We start from the raw sequence: 15,405 nt of genomic DNA on the forward strand, positions 1-15,405 counted from the left end.
ATTTCCTTTTATAATTTGAAATCTTAATAAATGCGGCCAAAAAAATTTGAAAATAAATATATTTTATATTACGACCAAGTTTAAAAAACGACATGTTAAAATTTTTTCAATAATTTTTTTTTTTTTCAAAAATCTGAGTTCAATTACCATTCTTTCAAAAGCCGTTCATTCAATGAACTTAATTTTAATTTTACATATATGACTAAGCTTCTAGCTTTTAAAAAATGTATATTTGAATATTGTAGGTGCTGCCGTTGTGTTCAAATATTTTTTTTTGTGTTTGAAGTCAAAAATTGCATCTATCGCTTGAACTATGGAAGATTGTCCCTCACTCCCATATATTTTTTTTCCTTGAATTTCCTAGACAATCTTTAAGCATCAATTAATTTATGAAATTTAAGAAAAATTTTTAAAAAAAAATGGTTTTTGTTCACAAAAATCTTCAATTAAATTTAAAAAATCAAAACGGCAACACCGGCAATTTTTAATCTATAGACTTTAAAGTATTTTTAATTACCGACGTTTGAAAAAAAGATCATCAAAATCTAACCTGTGCGGCCGGGTTCCCTAATATTGCCAATTTTTGGGCTTTAGTTACTCCACTAATAGATTTAGAACTTAAAAGCGAAGTTGACACCACTATTAATTTTTAGAAATCTTTCCAAACAATGCAACTATCATCCTAATACAATTTACTAAAATAGATTTTGAATTGTAGTCTAAATTTTATTTTTGTATTTGATTTTGATTTTTCGATAAGGATGTAACATTTATAAATAAAATATCAATTGCAAATTGTTTTGCAAGTCACGATGAGATTATTATGCAGAATGCAGTGAACAATTCAAGCACGAGCACGAGAATTGTTTTAGTTTTTACATTAATACAAATGATTGATATTTATTGCAGTAATCTTTTTAAGACTTTGCTATTTTGCAGAAGGTTGAAAATATTTTCTCTTTTTTTGGTTTTAAACTAATTTACAAAATCTTCTTGCAAGGATCTTTTCTATTTTTTTTTTGAAGTTATACTTCTTATGGGAGGGTGGGTATGAAAATTTACTTTTTGACAAGAATGTCAAAGGGATTATGACGCGATCACCCTGGGTAGCAGGGCTGTCGTTTCACCTTTAGAGTAGGCAGTACTTTAGTATTTAAAAATGCAGTACGCCGCAGTTCGGCAAACATAAATGTTACATGTTTCATGTGGCAAAATGCATGTGGCAAGTCGTATGTGGCAAGTTGCATGTGGCAAGTTACATGTGGCAAGTTGCATGTGGCAAGTTGCGTGTGGCAAGTTGCATGTGGTAATTTCCATGTGGCAAGTTGCCAGGGTTGCAAAAAGCTCACATTTCAGCTCAGCTCACAGCTCAGCTCAAATTTGAGCTAGGTACCATAGCTTAGCTCATTTGAGCTGAGTTGAAAGTGAGCTGAGCTGAAAGTGAGCGCCCCAACTTCCAACGCCTATATCTCGGAATTTTGAAAAAAATGAAAAAATTTTTTTGGATGCCAAAAGGTAGCGGGGACTCTAAACTACATTTGGGTACAACTCTCATCCCTGTAGGTCCACGCGTTCTCAAACCGGGAGAACTTAAAAGTAAAAAAAAAAATAGGCACGATTCTGAAAAAATAGGCATGATGTGGCGGTTTAACATGGAAGGCGATTTTTTAAAAATCTGACAATGTGCAAAGCGTAGGCCCATGACACAAGCTATCATTTGGCATCACTCCCAAAAATTACTCTCAAGCGGTTTAGCTTCCAGGAGCGTTTAAAGATTCGGGGATTTTTCGAAAAAAAAATTTACCCCAACTTTCAAAACCGATTTTCTCGGAATTTTAAAAAAAGTCGAAAAACCGGATTGTACCGGAATTTTTTTTTTATGATAAAAAAAGAAATATTTTACTAAAAAAATAGAAATATATTTACTATCAAAAACACCAAGAGAAAAGATCACGAAAAATTATCTGTCTTATTTATAAAAATATCTGTGTTAAAATAATTCCATTAATAACTAGAAACAAACAACTTAAGCTATGGTGTTTTATAAAAGTTTAAAATATCTTCATATTTCATTATACTTTCCAAATAAAAATCAATGTATCCCATCACAGCTCAGCTCAGCTCACTTTACCTTAGCTCACCCAACAGCTCAGCTCAGCTCACCGACAGCTCAGCTCACCCAACAGCTCAGCTCAACCATCAGCTCAGCTCACTTTTAGCTTAGCTCAAATGAGCTGAGCTATGGTACATAGCTCAAAAGTGAGCTAGCTCAAAATTTGAGCTGAGCTGCGAGCTGAGCTCAGCTCACTTTTGAGCTTTGTAGCAACCCTGCAAGTTGCATATTGCTACTATTAGTGCTGAAGCACACACAATCCTCATAAAATTACCATATAGCATATTTTATGCGCAATTTGTTTACTTTCGTTAACCATATATAGTACGTTCTGAACCGCACAACATGAGTAAATTTCACAGATTAAATTGAAAACTACATGGACGCAAGGAGGATGAAAGAATTAATTTATTGTTCACTTGATAAAAAGGTAAAAAAACGAAGTGTGGATTAATTAATTTAATAATAGAAATTAAAAATATCAAATGAAATTCATTTATATATACTGAATGAGAAGTATAACTTCAGTCGCGTGTACATGTGTACACACACTCTTTTTTTTTTTTTAATTGCGATTTAATTTACTATTGAGAATTTCCAGCTTGTGTCAGTTCTGAGCTGTAGAAAAGATAAACAAAGGTTTTTTCCAATAAAAAAAAAATCAAGTGTGCAATTCACACGTGGTTGAAGTCAGTGGCGTATCCAGAAAAAAATTAAATTTGGAGGGGGCTGGAAAATGTTTCAAAAATTTTGTATAGGGTACCTAAATAAAAGAACATTTTTTCTCTTTTTTTTATTCGTCTTTTATCGAGAGAAAAGCGCTGTGCTGCAGTACTAAAAGTTACATTTTACTGCTCTCGATAGCTTCGCACTACTGTCTCTTCCTTTCACAGTCAAAGTTGTGTTTGTGCTTTGTGATGTGCTGAATTCAAAACTGTTTACGAATTATACCTATCACGTCTTGTTTTTGAGCTATACTCATTACTATTTTCCGCAAAAACGTTAAATGGATCTTCGATCGATTTCGACAACTTCGTAAATGCTTCGAACTGTCAAAACTGAAGTATCATCCATTTTTATTTTGTTTCTAAAGTGAAATTACTGCTTCTTTGAGCATGGATGCAATTTTATTTACAATTTTAATGAAAAAAAATCAGAATTTAAAAGAAAAAATAAGTACCTAGACACATTTTTCGAGACATAATATCAAATATGTATGTAAGTGAAATGCAGAACATGGCCGATATTTTTGCAATTTGTAAATACTCGAATAAAAATTAATTAGATAAAGTGTAAAGCGAATGAGGTTCAAACACAGAGGCAGTGATAAATTATGATATAAATAAATTAACAACAAATTTTGTCCAAAGATTGCAGATTCATTGAAAAAGGCACCAAATTCACTCACAGAAACAAAGTAAACTGATTTCGATCAGAAAATCCAAAATGAGTGAAAAAATGCATAACATTTAATTTCACTATCGGCAAATGAATGCGCAAAAAGTGAAATGCAGAACGTGAAAGTCTGAAAAACTAATTTTCAGAAGCGCAAACTGGAATTTTCTTAAAGAAACCATTAGTTATGATGACCACTAAGATTTTAAGATACCAAAAATTTCTATTATCTATGAGATAATATTATTTTGAAAAAAAGTAAATATACTGAAGACGATAAAATACGGTGTTTAGAGTTTGCATAAGAAGTTTTACAAAATTTAACGGTGATGTAATTCGACGCCAAAATACCGAAAAAAAAAAAGATTTGAAGAATTCCGAATTGGAATAAAATCCGAAAAAAAATGTATCCCAACCCTCAACCTCAGCTAAGGCCCTTACTCAAACAAACACCCTTTTCAGAATTTGGAGGGGGCTCAAACATCTGAACTGCCTCTAAATCTCTAAGATTTATGAACAAGTTTCAGTTAATCATGTACATTATGAAGAAATCAGCTAAATAATAACATTGTCTTGGAAGCTTGAGCCCCCCCCTCAATACGCCACTGGTTGAAGTGAAACCTTAAAAATCATTTTTCTTTTTATATGTCATAAAAAAAGCAAAACAATCAATCTCTTTTCTCTTCTAACGCCATTTAATCCACTTTTTAAATGACAACCTATAATAAATTTTATATCATTATTGTTTCACCTTTTATATGATGCTTCAATCATATTTCTACCATGCCTACAAAAAAAGTAAGAATTTTTTTAAAGCCAACCATGTCGAAATTTCAAACGGTACTTCCTACACTGTTGGCTGGTCATCGGCAACAGATCTTCACAGGTGTTTTGAGGTAATTTTTTAAGTTTTTCAATTAAAGGCTATATAACTTGTAGAGCACATACTATTATGTGTGATATATCAAATGAAAGGTAATATTATCAGCATGCTTATTAAAGTTAAATAAATTTGTTATGTGCTCTAGATCAAAAGATATAACGTGTTTAGAAAAAGAACATCTTTTCACCGTTATTTCAGAATTTTGAATAAGAAATTAATTAAAATTTTGCACAATTATAATTTATTTAACTACCTATCTACTGTATAAATTTCATTCATCTATCTATTAAAACAAAAAAGTTATGATCAATTGATTTTTCCTGTCGGTTTTTCAAAAAAATAATTTTTGGATTTTTAAGAAAAAATTTCAGTTTTTTTTTTTTTGAAAAATCAATTTTTTGAGAACGGATGGACGAAATTTTTTGAAACATAATTTTTATGTGTGTTAATTAAAATTTCCTTTTTATTTGCATTCCAATTTTTTTTTTTTTTAAATGTTAGAGAATTTTTTAATTTTAAATAAATTTTTTTATATTATTTTCAAGTTACTACTACTTCATTTGTTGGAAGCCCTTTAAGGGAAGAAACTACTTCACTTTGACTTATTATTGCCCATCTATAACAACAGAAAAAGGCTTCAAATAATGGTAACACAGAATTAATTAAACAAAAGAAAAAAAAAAACACATATAAGTGATAGAATTCTCTTCTTAACAATTACTAGACTTTCGAGCCGATATCAAACTATAGCAAATTTAAAATCTAACAAAAAAATTATTCACAAACAAATAACTACATCGTTTGTATTTTAATTTCTTTACCGCTTGCTATTGAATGCATGTATACAAACAAAAACAAATAATAATTATCTTTATTGTTAAAAAAATAAAATAAAAAAAATAAAAATAATAATAATAAAAAGCTTTCATAACAAGAAAAAACATTTCTTTTTAATTTGATTAAAGCTTTTAATCAACTAACACAAATGAAACTGTTCATAGAGAGATTCACAACAGCTGCCTCTGCATTCCGAACAAGTTTGGACTTTGGATAAACAAAAACAATCAAAAGGCACTATGCGAATAACATGTTTAGTATAATAATACCGATCGTGTCGGCAAGTTCGCAAGATGTTGTCCAAGTGTTTATCAAACAGAACTAATAATATTCCCTCAATTTTATTTCAGTCGATTAGAAGAAATATTGAAAGCCAAGTAAGTTTTTAAAGATTCCTGTCAGTGTGCTCTTTTTTAATGGATTTATTTTTATAATAAGACTAACTCTGCAGAGTGTCCACATAAAGTCTCCACAGAAACTACCGATTGGGAAAATGCACGTCCATATGAAGATATTCCCGGCCCATCAAAATTTGAACTTGTTCGAGGCTTCATGCCAGGAGGTATCCAAAAATATTATTTACCATCTTATACTCAAAACTTATTACAGAATTTTATCTCTAAAAGGTGCCTTCTACAAACAACCAGTTAAAGTGTTTTTCAATATTCTCCAAAAGAAATATGGAGACTTTTTGATACTTCCCGGAATTTTCGGAAAGAAACCAATTTTAATGGCTTTTGATCCAAATATGTTTCGAGAAGTATTTCGAAATGAAGGCATTTGGCCAGCTAGAAGAAATTTCGATTCAGCTTTTTATTTTCGAAATGTCTACAAAAAGGAATACTTTCAAGGAAATGAGGGGCTTATAATGACGTAAGCTTTCTAGAAAAAAATACTGTCAACATTTTTTTTAAGGGAAATATTTTTTTTTTTCAGTTCTGGTGAATCTTGGGGTAAATTTCGAACAGCTGTTAATCCAATATTAATGCAACCGAAGAACGTTAAGCAATATTTGAACAAAATGATACCAGTTAATAAAGATTTTATTCAAAGGTAAGGTAAAAGTCTCCAAACTTTCATTGAGCTCAAAAACAACTTATTCCAACAACAGAATTCGAGAAATTCGTGATCCAAAAACTAACGAAATGCCCGGTAACTTTGTTGATGAAATCAATCGTCTAACTTTTGAGTCTGTAGCTGTTATAGCTCTTGATCAAGAGCTTGGTCTGATCCGACGCAATCGTGATTCCCCTGAAGCAGAGGCTCTGTTCCGAAGTTTAAGGGATTTCTTTGACTTGGCTTATGAATTGGATATAAAGCCCTCGCTTTGGAAAATCATAAAAACTCCAAAATTCTATAAAATGATGAGGGTTTCTGAGACAATGTTTCAAATTACCAAAAAATACATTGAAGATGCTTTAGAGCGCATGGAAAAAAATCCACATTCCACAGAAGATAGCAGCTATCAAAAGAGTGTTGTGGAAAAGTTAGCAGAGAAAGATAAGTTGGTAGCAATTGTAATGGCAATGGATATGATGTTGGCAGGAGTTGACACGGTAAGAACTTAGAAAGCTTTAAAAAACTCATAAAACTCTTAAAAACTTCTTCCAGACAACAACAACTTTAACAGGAATTCTTTTCGGAATCGGAAAGAATCCTGACAAACAAGAAAAATTACGTCAAGAAGTTTTATCGGTTCTCCCCGAAAAAGATTCAGTCCCAACTGTTGAAAGTCTAAAAAATCTCCCATACTTAAGAGCTTCTATTAAAGAAGGTATTCGATTATTTCCTATTGGACCAGGAACAGTTCGATCATTACCAAAGAATATGGTTTTGAATGGATATCAAGTTCCAATGAACACTGACGTAGCTATGGGAAATAATATCATTTTGAGAGAAGAAAAATATTTCCCTAAAGCTGAGGAATTCATTCCAGAAAGATGGCTTCGAACTGAAGAAGGAGATGCATTTAAAGCAGATGAAGTGAATCCATTTGTTTATTTACCCTTTGGTTTTGGACCTAGAAGTTGTGCTGGCAAAAGAATTGTTGATTTGGAATTGGAACTAACGATTATGAGACTTGTTAGAAATTTTAATATTGAATTTAATTATTCTATTGAAAATGCTTTTGATACTCAATTTATAGCGAGACCAATTATTCCTTTGAAATTTAAATTCACTGAAATGGAAAATTAGATTGTTTTGTTGTTAAAAAACAATATCTATTAATTACATAAGGCTATTTTTAGGATAATAAATTGTTTACGAGACTTTTTTTTGCATTAAGAATGTCATCATCAACTGAGATTTATTTTTCATCGTTACTTATACTAGCGAAAGTTTGCAAAACAAAAAAAAAAACTCGTTTTGTTAATTGAAATCTCTCCGAATTTGCAGCTGCGTTCGAGGTTTGATGTAATTTTTATGGTCGAAGATGCAGTTTACAAGAAAAGGTATAATCTTTCGCGGTGGTTCCAACAAAACGATGGAGGCATTAAATTGCAGTTATGAACATGGTCCATGTTGGTCAATTAAATCGTGTGTATAGCAGCAACAAAGAACATTAAACTGATCTTTTTCTTGGAATTCAAATTTACTGTGATCGACATTTTATGTGTTCCACATTTTTTGTGTATATTTGATACTTGAAGAAAGTTAAACGCATGAATGAGTCGCATGTTGTTGCTAAGAATGTTTAAAATTTATATAAAATTTTATAAGATAAGGAAGATAAGTAAGTAAAAAATGTATAACTTGTTTTTTAAAATAACTTCAACATCTTTGAATGCCATTGGATATTTTGTAAAAATAAGAAAATTCAAAAATAGATTAACACATTTTTTGTGTATATTTGATACTTGAAGAAAGTTAAACGCATGAATGAGTCGCATGTTGTTGCTAAGAATGTTTAAAATTTATATAAAATTTTATAAGATAAGGAAGATAAGTAAGTAAAAAATGTATAACTTGTTTTTTAAAATAACTTCAACATCTTTGAATGCCATTGGATATTTTGTAAAAATAAGAAAATTCAAAAATAGATTTTTAAAATAGTAAATTTTTAAAAATCTTCAAACCTTAAAAACGAATATTGGAATAAATGTACCATTCTTATAAGAAAATATTTTTGAAGTGAAAACTTCTTTAGTATCGTAGTGACTTGAAACAAGATGAAACGAAAAAGCGACACGAAAAATCAATTGATCATAACTTTTTTGTTTTTATAGATAGATAAATGAAATTTATACAGTAGATAGGTAATTCAAAATTCTGAGATAATGATGAAAAGATGTTCTTTTTCTAAACACGTTATATCTTTTGGTCTAGAGCATATAACAAATTTATTTAACTTTAATACGCTTGCTGATAATATTACCTTTCATTTAATATATCACACATAACGGTACGTGCTCTACAAGTTATATAATCTTTAATTGAAAAACTTGAAAAATACCTCAAAACACCTGTGAAGATGTGTTGCCGATGACCAGCGCGCGTTAGAAGAGAAAAGAGATTGATTGTTTTGCTTTTTTTATGAAAACTAATTGGGTTAAAACGTTTTGTAGAGCTAGTCGCACTGATTACGAAACGGTATTTAAAAAGTCCCTAACACCCCCAAAATCTGAAGTTAGGGGCAAAAAACGGTTTTTTGGACCTTCACCCATTGAAAAAATTCTAGCTTCATCAAATTTTTACCCATTTTTGATTTTTTTATTGTTTCTGATAGGAGATAAACATACAACAATGTATAAAACATGTAACTCGGTTAAACCACCTAGAATTTATAAGCTATCAAAGTTCAAAAATTCCATTTTTTTCCTCATTTACCCAACTTCGACATCAAATTAACAACAACATGCTGTTTTAAAAATATATTCTAAAATAATATTTATTTCCAAATCAAACGAGGTATTTTTATGAAAATCTGTTTAAAATCGGCTTAGAAAAAAAAATTTACGATTTCAACCCAGATACAGAAATTAGAACTTTTAGGTATAGAACAAAAATGTTGTTTTGACACGCAGTAGGATAACTTGGGCTCCAGAATTTGATAACGGGTTTTTGTAGAGGAGTTCACCGTCCCACCGTTTAGGTGGGAGGGGCAGTTTTCTAAAAAAAAATTATCAAAATAAAAAAAAATTATTTAAAAACAACGGCAACACTTACAGTAATAAATGATACCATTTCCGAAAGGCAAAATTGTACATTTAATTTTAATTTTTAAATCATGGTATTAAAGCCAATAGTTTTTGAAATAATCGATTTCAAAGTTAAAAATAGGCGAACATTTTTTTTTTAAAACTCATTTTATACTATTTGTGTCCAGGCTGTGAATTTTAATAAAAAAATTACTCACACAGAAAACTGCCTCAATTGATTCCTTATCGAACAGTGAAAACTATATGTTTCTATGTCTTCTAGTTTTTGAGAAAATTGAAAAATAAAAACAAATAAAAACAAAAAATATTTTGAAAAAAGAAAAATCTGATAAAATAATTTTTCAATTTTCTCGAAAACTAGAAGACATAGAAACATATAGTTTTCACTAAACAAATTTTTTGTTTTCTAAATTTTCCTTACTTATACAGATGAAAATGGTATACTGCATGAATTGTATTGGTTTATGAAGTGCTTTTGTTGGTTAATATTAATTTTCAATGTTTTGAAATTTAATCAAAGAAGTTTTGAAAAAGTCGTTTCAAATTATCGAAATTTTAAAATGTATATTTTTAAGAAATTCCTTATCTCGTTAGGTTTGATTAATTTTAAAAATTCGAACTTGCAATAAAAATCAAACATGACTTTACAATATCACTATCCTGAAGGAAAAACAACTTAAAATCAACGAAAACCACTTTGATTCAAGTATTTTTCGGAACGAATATGCTAAGACGAAAGTGGATTCAATTTTAAAAATAAGAAAAAAAAAAAAAAACTACCAACAGGCATTTCTTAGCCCAACTAAATACAAATGTTTAACCTTTGGTTTTTTTGAACAAAGTATTCAATTTATGTAAAATAAATAAAAAAATTTCAAAAAATTGTTTTTGCAATTTTAAAAAAGCATCAAACATTTTTTTTGAAAATCAATTTTTTGAAAATTTGGTTTTATGTGTCAAATAGTAATTTCTTCAGAATAGAATAGAAAATATATTTTGACAATTTTTATAAAAAAAACTAGGTATTTAAATAGAATTGTTTATACAATTTTTGAAAAAAAAAAAAAAAAATTTTAAAAATTCTTTGTTAAGGTTTATCCACACTAAAGGGTACATGCGTACATGAAAAAAATTACACATCTGAACGTTGATGTGTCAGTTTGGAATTTTTTTTCATACAAGTAACGGTACCGCTACTGCATGTACCGTTTGGTGTGGCCAAGCCTTTATTCAAGAAATTAAATGGCATTTTCAGTTTTAAGATGTATGTAGGTGTTCTTATTATTTTACAAACAATTTTTAATACTTAGGTATTTTACATTTCTTATAAAATTATAAAAAAAAATTAAATTAACATTTTTATTTTATTAATGCCATAAAAAACTGTAACATTCTAAGCAACCTTTTCTATAAGAGCAAGTACGTGTTACTCAGTTGTGCATAATTTTGATAGCGTTTATCATCATGGGCTAACTTAATGGTAGGTACCTCAATAACAATTATATTTTACTGAATATTTCATCATACATTTGTTCGATTGGTATCAGAATATGATAAATAATATCAGCTTATCAATAAATAACACTTGATGTTATTCAAATATTTTGAATACATGTAAATACACCTGCACTTGATAGTTGAATAGATAATGCAGAAAAACTTTGTTTTTAATTATATTTAAAGAAAAAAAAAACAAAAAGTTTTATTTGAAATAATTTGTATTTTCATTGAATTAAAAAATGGGGGTCTAGTAAAAAATTGAATTGTTTTCTAAGGACTCTTTTGAGTACATCTACGTACAGTTTTCAATATGTTAATTTATGTTCCCTTTTATTTTTTCTCTTAAGAGATTTTATTTACCAAATTAAAATAATTTGTTTTAAAAATGTATAGATTTTACAGAATAGATATTAAAATGAAACAAAACATTGTACTGAAAAATACTCTTCACTTAAACTTTTGCTCAACTTCGCTGAATTTAAACTTAAGTGGTATTGCAGGAACATTTATCAATCGATTCTTAAAAGCATTCTCTGTAGAATAGTTGAACTCTATATAGAAATTCCTGACAAGTCTTGCAACCGTTATTTCCAACTCCATTTCGACAATTCTCTTTCCCACACAACTTCTTGGTCCATGACTGAATGGCATGAACAAAAACGGATGCATTATAGCATATTTAGAATCTTCACTTCGAAGCCATCTCTCTGGAATAAATTCTTTGGCTTTGGGGCAGAACTGTTCAGTGTTCAACATAATATTATGACTGAGAATAATTTCTTGACCCTTCGGAATCTGATATCCACTCATAACAATATCTTCTTTGATTGTTCGTATTGTTCCACCACCAATTGGATAAATTCGCATACCTTCTTTTATACAAGCTCGAAGATATGGTAGATTCTTCATATTGTCGATTGTTAGACGAGAATCTTTCTGTGGTAGAATTGTACAAATTTCTTGACGTAGTTTTTCTTGTTTATCTGGATTTTTAGCAATAGCAAGTAGAATGCCAGCCAAAGTACTACTTGTTGTATCAACTCCAGCAGTCATCAGATCTAAAGCCATAACCTTAGCAACTTTTTTATCTATTTTAAGCAGTTTCTCCAAAACACTTTTTTCTTCGTTATCTTTTCTTGGAGTTTTATCATTTTCAATTCTTTCGATTGCTTCATTTATGTATTTTGTGCTAATTTCTCTTTGTATATCATAATTTTTCATTTGCTGATGAAATTGTTTCGTTTTGTAGTATTTCCATATTGACGGTCCAAAGTCCAGTACGAGTGATAGTTCGAAAAAACTTCGAAGACTTTCGAATAATAATTTGGCTTCTTCATCATTTCGATTCTTGCGAATTAGACCGAGCTGACGATTTAAGGCAATCACAGCAACAGACTCAAAAGTTAAGCGATTGATTTCGTCCTCGAAACTTTCAGGCATTTCTAAGGTTTTTGGATCACGAATCTCTCGAATTCTAGAAAAAGTTGTTTTTCGCTGATTTTCGAATTTAGAAACTGTTTTGTTTAACCTTACCTTTGAAGAAATTCATCATTGACCTCCAACATATTATTCAAATACAATTTGGCATTCTTGGGTTGCATCAAAATTGGATTAACAGTACTCCGTAATTTTCCCCAATCTTCTTCGTTCCTTAGAAAAAAAAAATATTTTTCATAACAGAAATCAATTTTTTCATATCACTTTTGAACTTACGATCCTATTAGACCAATAACATCTCCAAATTCTTCTTTTCTATGAACTGTCCTATAATATTTCATTGTTGCAAGTCCCCTTCGATGTGGCCAAACCCCCTCAGCTCGAAGTACAGTTAGAAAGTCATCCGGATTAAATGCCATTAAGGTATTCGGTCCTCCGAAAAACCCTGACAGGACATACAAATCTCCATACATTTCACGGGTCTTATAAATGAAATCATAAATTGGCATTTTATAAAACATTCCTTGAACAAAAAAAAAAAACAAGGAAGAAATAATTTTTATAATCGAAAAGTCAGAGTTACAACCAAATTCTTACCGCCTGGGAAAAAACTACGAATAAATTCATATTTTGTTGGCCCTGGAATAGCCTTAAATGGCTTGGCTTGTTCCCATTCCTGCTTTCGGGCTGAATTTTCATCTGAGACCTGGAATAAATTATTTAGAAACAAGAAATTTTTTTCCTTCTATTACCTTCTCTAAAGTTTGACTTATTGAACGCAATTGCTGTAATTGGCATAGTTGCGAAGAATTATTTTTCAAAACACAAACTTGTCGGTACATAGTAGATTTAGGTTATGACAAGACTAACAAACAGAATAGAAATGTCTACATTAGAGACCTTTCAATTTATTGAAATAGGGAAAAAAGCTCTGTGCAAACATAAATTTTACTAACTGATATTAATATTATTATGAATGAAAAAAGCTTCTATAGATTTTATCACGACTGCATCATAAGATTCTGATTGTCGCGAGTTTGCAATAAGCAAAGTTCTATACGCTCTAGGAAATGTAAAAATCTACTGAAAACTTTGAAGTTTACAATTTTTACTTGCGATATAGCTGTGGCCACAAGCCTTAACCGCCTAAGTCGAGATAGGAAAACGAGGAATTAACGATTTTATATTGCCTCCCTAGGGTAAACCTGCGCTCGCATAATTTATTTGATTCGAAAAAATATTAGGGCAAAACAACCTAAGTCGAGTTAAGAAAAATTTCAGCTGATAGTGCAGCAAATTAATAAATGGCAAGCATTTTAGTGAGACGATCTCTAAAAAATCCTATCTCGACTTAGGCGGTTAAGGCTTGTGGCCACAGGTTGGGTAATTCAAACTATATGTATATATATTAGGGCGTTCGTTATTTAGGTTTTTTTCGGGAATCAAGTTCCTAAGTGGAAAACTGTTTCTAAATAATAAAAAAAAAAATTCCCTAATTTTTTTAAGATTTTTGACGCTAGATGGCGCCTCAAGAGGGTTAAATTTTTTTCTCATTTGAAATAGGGATTTATTTTATTTTTCATGCTACTCGTATGCTTGTTTTAGTAAAATATGCTTGGTTTAATTGGTAGACCCAAAAAAGACATGAATGTCCTGACTAAACCCCTAGTCCTAGAAAAATGGTTTATACCTTTTTGAAAAGGGTGTTTAATATAGAAAAGAACCTCATCAAATATTTGTACAATAAGACTATATCTAAAAAAAAATGGTATCATTAGTCAACATACATATACCTATTTCAAGGATTTGGGGTCGAAATTCTGTATGGGCCAAAATTCGGATTCCAAAATTCTGTATTCCAAAATTCTGTACTCCAAAATTCTGTAAATGATAAAAGAAAAATTGTTTTGATAATGAAAAAAGTGCGCACTTTTTTCATTTATCAAAACAATTTTTCTGTTATCATTTACAGAATTTTGGATTACAGATTGTTTACTTGCTCTATAGGGCAAGTATTGGTTTCGTGTCGAAAAAAAATTTGAGGTTTTAATCAAAACCAACATTACGATGATGGAGAATTCCAAAAAAGTGGGTCTCGCAATTCCGTCCGTGCGTCTGTACGTCTGTGCGTCTGTGCGGTTGTGCGTCCATCTGTACACATTTCCACAGCCTAACGGCTCTAACGATTTTGATTAAACTTTGTAAACGTAATATTTAAAGCAGTGGAAATAAAACTGCATTTTTATTTTTTCTCAAAAAAGTCAAACAACAAAAAAAAAAATTTCATGCCCTAAATGTCGGCTCTTTCCCAATATTAATTTTTTTTTAATTAAGAGCCAGCTTTTAAAATCTACAAGTAGACTAACATAAAAGTGCTTTGAACTGCAAGAGCAAGTAAGTGCGACCTCAGTCGTGCATTTTATTATATTTTCTATGCAGAACCTTGAAGCAGTTTGCGTTCGACAGCTAAGTTAAGTGTTATGAGTTAATCCTGATATAAAATTAATTCAGAAAAATGGAAAATATTAAATCATTAAAACCTAATAAAGGAAAGGATAAATTGTGTGTCGATGGTTTTATGTTTAATAACGAAGAAAGATCAACTTAAAAAAAAAAACATGGAAAATGAAAATATTTTTTTTAATGAAAAATCTCGGAAAATTCATCGGAAAATGGAGCACTTAATTCAAATTAGTCGAACATTCATTATAGAACATGAATTTGTATGGAAAATGAAAATATTTTTTTTCAATGGAAAATCACGGAAATTTTTTTAAAAAATTGGGTACTTAACTCAAATTAGTTAAGCACTAAATTATTCAAGATAATTTAAAAAAAAAATTTTTTTTTCGAATATCACAGAAAAAAAATTATTTTTGTAAAAATTTTTTTTTTTTTTTTTTTGAATTTTTGTTTGGCACCTAAATATTATACCAAACCCGAATTTTTTACTAACAGTTGAAGGCATTTTCTGGTAACTTTAAATCGAGTTAGCAGAACATTAAGTTTTTCCAAAAGTAGGGGAGCACTTGATATAATTTTGGGATACTTGCTCTGCTTACTTGAGGGACATCTTTTAA

At 30.0% G+C, this 15,405-nt stretch overlaps 2 protein-coding genes across 2 annotated transcripts; one reads left to right on the top strand and one right to left on the bottom strand.

Moving 5' to 3' along the window:
* The first annotated feature begins 5,449 nt into the window (after positions 1-5,449).
* LOC129913259 (cytochrome P450 CYP12A2-like) lies at positions 5,450-7,504 on the top strand. The gene is made up of 6 exons (XM_055991843.1): positions 5,450-5,605; positions 5,667-5,790; positions 5,855-6,101; positions 6,165-6,281; positions 6,340-6,784; positions 6,840-7,504. Exons 1-6 carry the CDS (start codon positions 5,522-5,524, stop codon positions 7,422-7,424), a joined length of 1,602 nt encoding a protein of 533 aa, XP_055847818.1. The 5' UTR covers positions 5,450-5,521; the 3' UTR covers positions 7,425-7,504.
* Positions 7,505-10,757: 3,253 nt separating this feature from the next.
* LOC129913260 (cytochrome P450 CYP12A2-like) lies at positions 10,758-13,401 on the bottom strand. The gene is made up of 5 exons (XM_055991844.1): positions 13,078-13,401; positions 12,923-13,031; positions 12,602-12,848; positions 12,422-12,538; positions 10,758-12,362 (listed from the first exon to the last, which is right to left on the bottom strand). The coding sequence occupies exons 1-5, from the start codon at positions 13,165-13,167 to the stop codon at positions 11,336-11,338; spliced, it is 1,590 nt and encodes a 529-aa protein (XP_055847819.1). The 5' UTR covers positions 13,168-13,401; the 3' UTR covers positions 10,758-11,335.
* Between the last annotated feature and the right edge of the window lie 2,004 nt (positions 13,402-15,405).

Source organism: Episyrphus balteatus, chromosome 3 (genome assembly GCF_945859705.1).
Source record: "Episyrphus balteatus chromosome 3, idEpiBalt1.1, whole genome shotgun sequence".
NCBI lineage: Eukaryota > Metazoa > Arthropoda > Insecta > Diptera > Syrphidae > Episyrphus > Episyrphus balteatus.